The 6,000-nt window shown below is 36.5% G+C and overlaps 1 protein-coding gene across 1 annotated transcript in view; it reads left to right on the forward strand.

Annotated features, from left to right (window-relative positions):
* The window catches only part of LOC119069572, a 38,909-nt gene extending 33,172 nt beyond the window's left edge, over window positions 1-5,737 (forward strand). The window contains exons 2-5 of the mRNA XM_037173655.1: window positions 1,174-1,511; window positions 1,609-1,695; window positions 4,173-4,328; window positions 4,410-5,737. Of these exons, the coding sequence (XP_037029550.1) occupies window positions 1,320-1,511; window positions 1,609-1,695; window positions 4,173-4,328; window positions 4,410-4,508 (534 nt within the window). The 5' untranslated portion in view covers window positions 1,174-1,319 and the 3' untranslated portion in view covers window positions 4,509-5,737. The remainder of the gene's footprint in view (window positions 1-1,173; window positions 1,512-1,608; window positions 1,696-4,172; window positions 4,329-4,409) is intronic.
* The last annotated feature ends 263 nt before the right edge of the window (window positions 5,738-6,000 follow it).

Raw genomic sequence — 6,000 nt, forward strand, 5'->3', positions numbered from 1 at the left:
CGGAGCGTAAACGGAGTAAGAGGAAATTAAGCCTTTTACGCTGCCAGCGGACTTACACCGTTTCGCTCTCCGTTTACGTTCTAACAATGGTAAGTGAGAGGAGCTTCAATTGTTCACTCGTGAACAAAGTGCTAAACGACGTTAGTCCGCTGACAGCTTAAGTGTCTATTCCGCTCAACAAAAAGTACTCCCTTATGCTCAAAACAAACGAGGCATTGAAAACGTGTTTTGGTCCTAGTTTTCATTGACAGATGCAGCAGTCGCGATTTTGAATAGAAAAAGTTCTAAATTCATTTGACAGTTTCGAAAATTTCGTCATGAAAAATAGGACCAAAACACGTTTTCAATGCCTCGTTTGTTTTGAGCATTAGAGAGTCGTGAGAGACAATTATGCTGCGTTTTCCATTGTAATCCGATATTCACCAGAGGCTACATAATTGTCGGTGCCATCAACGCAAAATTGCTCGTGTGTTTTCGTCGACTTTAAACTATGGAAAATGCAGCATAATTGTCGGTCTCAGCAACGCAAAAAATTGGTCGTAAAGGTATCAACAACCACTTACGACTTGACCAAAAAAAATTTCTCGATTAAATTGTATCGATCGACGTAATGAATTGGCAAATAAAATTCGCATATCCAGCACACAAACACGTCCTTTATGTCAGGAATCGTTAAAGCATTTAGCTATTATTTGGCGAAAATGGAGATTTACGGCGAACCGATGGAATATTTAAGTTCAAACTCAATTAATGTTCAATGTGTTTTCGTTGGATTTTCACCGTTTTAAAAGAGAAAATCTTGTAAACTTTTTCATCTGTCTTAAATCCTCCTGGAACTGTTTTCCCATTCCTTCGTCGCTCTCCTTTTCTTCTATTTTCTAAATCGATTTGATTTGGTACCACATTTAATTGTCCACCAGTGAGACATTATACATTCTGTGTGAGAGAGAGTACATTTGTTTAACGTCAACGGTTATGGAATCTATTCACCTCCATATCTCTCTCTATTTCCATCCACATGCTGTGTACATAGCACGTACCCGAGTTAGCTCGATTTGTTTGCGACAATAAATGTTTAACTAGAGTCCATACAATGTAACAGACATTTTACTAAAATCTCCAGTTGAATTTTGCCATTGAAAAGACTAAATAAGTTAAATTTCTCGTTTCCAGAAATTTCCCATAGCCGCACAGCTGTATATTGCATAACAGAGCGCCGGCCAGATAGAGTGAGCTTTTGCACCACCACCACCTACAGCCACATATTAAATAACATTACGAAAAACACCTCAAAACAAAACCAAATGATATAATGCACAATGATAATGCTGTGGAAATGCTGCTGTCTACTGGCTGTGGCTGGTTTGGTGACCTCACAAATTAGTGAAGTAAGACGAATCATTCGTGCAGAAACTGAAAGGAATTACGTTCGACAAGCACGTTTTGCCAAGCCAAGTGGAATATTTGGATTTTTCACAACACTTGGGAATATTAAAAGGTTATTTGACGATGTATGAACAATTATATTGACGACTATTATCCGAACTGAAGAAATTGGTTTAATTTAATCAATCTTTGACTTCTTGTCTTGGACATGATTTCTTTTAGCAATACAATGAGACGACACATGCTCTACAACGTGTTTTAGATTTGGTTAAAGATGGATTCAGCGATACAGCCACCAAGAAGCCAAAGGTAATTTAAGCGTTCGAAGTTCTGAGGATAATCATACTAACAAAGAGAAGAATTTTTTTTTTTTTTGACAATAAGTCATTCCCCTAAGTCCATACCTAGAAGATGACAAAAAAAAAAAAAAATTTTGATAAATTTTTGGTTCATACTTCGTCTTACAGTCCAGGCCCTTGTGTCGGAAAAAATTGCCCGTTCGATTTAAAAATTTTCGAACCAAAACTCAAGCTACCACTTTTTTCCACACAACTTTGCCAACTTTCTAAAGATTCTTTGAATTTTTTGGGATATTTGACAACTTCAGGTTCCATTCTTCGAACTTTTTAGCCCCGTACGAAGTACAAAGGGGCTTATAGGATTACGATGCCGTGTGTAATTGATGGAATTCGAAGCAGACGGTAAGGGCAAAGTGTTTGCCTATGTTCATAGATGACGAATCCGCAATAAAAATAAGGGAGGTACCGCATATACTTTTTAGTTGATTTTCTTGAAGAACTCGGAAAATAAAGAGACCCGTGTTTTTTCTTTTCTCGAAAAAATCAAAATTCGAAAAATTATCACTGGTTGAAGTTGAAAAAATTTTCACACCCGATCACACCCGCCATACAAATTGTTGTTGTAATCGTCATTTACATGGGAAGTATAAAGTGCCCTATAGAGGGTACTATTGCTCGAATCAAGAAAGACAAAAACACGGGTCCTTTTATTTTCCGAATTCTTCAAGAAAATGTAAAAAAAATGGAAAAAAAATCTTTTTGTACCTCCCTTATTTTGTCTGTCCGTCTGTCCTTCTGTCCGTCACGTCGATATCTTGAGTAAATCAAATCCGATTTCAAATTTTTTTTTTCCCCTGAAAGATAGTCGAAATAGTGAGGCTAAGTTTGAAGATGGGCATATTCGGGTCGGCCCTTCGTGAGTTAGGGCCACCTAAGTGATTTAAGGTCTTTTGGTGATATTTATGGCAAAACAAACGATGGAAATGTAAATGACATGGCAAATGATAGGTATTGTCAATACCAATGTAGGAACAAAACGGGTGAGTGGACCGTGAGTTAGGGCCTTAGAAGTGAAATGCTACTAGGGCCCTATGTGTATTTTACATAGAACTCGAGTAAATTTCATCCGTTTTTCGTAATTTGTGTTTGATTTGGAAGGTAATCGAAGGCCGAATAGAATGTAGTTGAAAAAAAAAATTAAATTTGGGTCCTTGGACTAAGGCCACTCCTAGGGCCCTATGTGTATTTTACATAGAACTCGAGTAAATTTCATTCGTTTTTCGTAATTTTTGTTTGATTTGGAAGGTAATCGAAGGCCGAATAGAATGTTGTTGAAAAAAAAATTAAATTTGGGTCCTCGGACTAAGGTTGGTACTAGGGCCCTATGTGTATTTTACATACAACTCGAGTAAATTTCATCCGTTTGTCGTAATTTTTGTTTAATTTAGAAGCTAATCGAAGGCCGAATAGAATGTAGTTGAAAAAAAAAAATTAAATTTGGGTCCTTGGACTAAGGCCACTCCTAGGGCCCTATGTGTATTTTACATAGAACTCGAGTAAATTTCATTCATTTTTCGTAATTTTTGTTTGATTTGGAAGGTAATCGAAGGCCGAATAGAATGTTGTTGAAAAAAAAATTAAATTTGGGTCCTCGGACTAAGGTTGGTACTAGGGCCCTATGTGTATTTTACATACAACTCGAGTAAATTTCATTCGTTTTTCGTAATTTTTGTTTGATTTGGAATGTAATCGAAATTTGAAAAAAAAAAAAAAAAATTTGGGTCCTCGGACTAAGACCGGTACTAGGGCCCTATGTGTATTTATACTCAATAAATTAAAATTTTAGGGCTATTTGAAATTTTTGTTTTATTTGAAAGGAACGTCGTACGGGGCTTCGTATTTGCGCTATGCGCAATTTCTAAGATGTACACATTCCATAATAATTTTACTTTAACTACATTAACCGGCGCAATAGGTTTACGGTCAAAGTAGGGTGACAGACGCAATAGGGTCACGTACGCAATAGATATACGGGTTTGTACGGGGCTCAGTCGCAGCAAACGCTCCTGTTCTGATGGCTCGTTTTTTCTCGATAACTCGTCTCATTTCACGGTTCAACGGGTTAACCGTTCTTTTAATAGAGGGAAGGTCAAAAAATTCAGAAAAGATATTATTGATTATTAGCGGGCCCTGGAAGCAAGGAGGTATAACAGCAACGCACGTATCGAATTTCTTTTGTTCTAAATAATTTGAAGTAGAACTAAAGAAAATCGATACGTAACGTCCGTTGCCGTGTGTAAGACCAGTTAGCTGAAACTTAACCTAAAATATTTAAAATGTAATCAGGTCCTGCTCACACCACTACCTATTCCCAAACTTAAGTGATGTACTTATCATTCCGATCAAATTGGTTTTCCACTACATACTACATCGGTTGACCAACACCTAGTTCTCCCTGTAAATAAAATTGTCGAAAAAAAATTTCAGCCTTCGGTGGAGGAAACTACCTTAAAGCCGAATGAAACCATCTCAACAACAACCGAACGCTATCGCATATCGAGAAAAGAATTGGGCTACATTTTGGGCAGAAATTATCGCGGATTACAGAAACTCCTGAAAATCGAGTTAAACGATGCGGCAAATGTAAGTGTACACAAAATCCACATATGAACTGTATGTGAACTGAACGTAATGTTTCTCGTTTTTGCTTTGTTTTTTCTACAGCAAACACAATATAGTCTACGAGATTATCGCCGAGAGTTTGGAAATGCACTAGTACCTTACTCGCTAATTAAGACTTCCAAGCGAAATAGTAAAACGTAATATTGGAATGGGATCAACGATGTTTTTCTTTAAAAAATTTATTTCAGCTGCCATTGTCTAATGTTAGTTATACATCCAATGCGTTGGAGAGTAACACGTTAGAAAGCGCAAACTATACTTTAGTTAAGAAATTTTCAAGTTTCTATTTTATTAAAACGAAATATTTTACAGTGTTAACGTATTGGAACAATGTGATTGTCGTTTACACACCGGGGAAAGGGGAAATTCATTTTTGAACAAAAAATTTGAATGTTGTAACGGGGTAGTGTACCGATTAGGTTGAACAAAAGCGTTACGTTGAACGATATGCTGAAAATGATTCTTAGGCCGAATATCTACGAGCAGTTTTCGTTTATTGAGATCGTAAATCGTCGGAAATCCTGCAGCATTTTCAATTGTTTAACGTAAGCTACAAATCGGAATACAAAAGAAAATGCAGCGTATCTGTCGGTTTTAGCAACGGAAATAAAAGTGCTCGTGTGTTTTCTGCCCTTAAAGACGGAAGCACACTGTCAATTTTGATTTTTGAAACCGACAACTATTCTGCTTTTACATTGTTTGGTTGTTTTCGTATGGTAACGCATGTGGAATGTAACACAGCGAAGTGAAAGAACCTAATTCAATTTTTTCTTTTGTTATGTCAAGATATACCACAAAAGAAAAGTTTGAATTAGGTCTCTTTCGCCGTCCTAGTGTAGCTACAATAACAGAGAAAATTAGATTAAAATTGTCGATGCTTACACTGCTCTAACGGCCAATTTTTTTTGTCTTCGCATCTAATAAACGAATTTTTAGGTTAAATTGTTGTCCGTTTATATGCAATCACTTTCAACAAATTGACCTAAAAATTTGGTTTTAATCCACGAATTCATTGGATTGGAATCTGGTCAGAAACGTTGTAAGCTAAAGACAATGGAAACATTTTCTGAAGTTTCGTATTTCTTAAGCTGTTAGTTTTTCAACCAATTTTACATAAAATCAAAACGACAATTGAAACGAAGTCGTCTACTTTGAAGTTCTAATAGAACCGGACCGTACTCGTTAACATAATACGAAATACATTTACATACGTTGTACCCGATCACCAATACAGTGTTCTAATTGACTTAATTGACCATCCATCTAAAGTGTCCACTTTACTCAACACTCCACTTCGTGAGAGAGCCGTGAGAGAGCAAACTGTCAAGTAAACAAAGAAAAAATTGAAAAAATTCAATTTTGTCTCTCACACGGAGTACGTTTTTGGGAAGAGGAAACTAAGCATAAAGTATAGTTTCCACTTAAAAATAGCACTCCGTTTAGCCTCCGTCTACATGACAGTTGTAAAATAGAACAAAAGAACTGTCACGCAAACGGAGTGGAAATTGAATTTATTTCAATTTTTTACTCCGTTTACGTGACAGTTCCTTTGTTCTATTTTACAACTGTCATGTAAACGGAGGCTAAACGGAGTGCTCTTTTTAAGTGGAAACTATACTTAAGAAAACTATCA

This window comes from Bradysia coprophila, assembly GCF_014529535.1.
Source record: "Bradysia coprophila strain Holo2 chromosome X unlocalized genomic scaffold, BU_Bcop_v1 contig_38, whole genome shotgun sequence".
NCBI lineage: Eukaryota > Metazoa > Arthropoda > Insecta > Diptera > Sciaridae > Bradysia > Bradysia coprophila.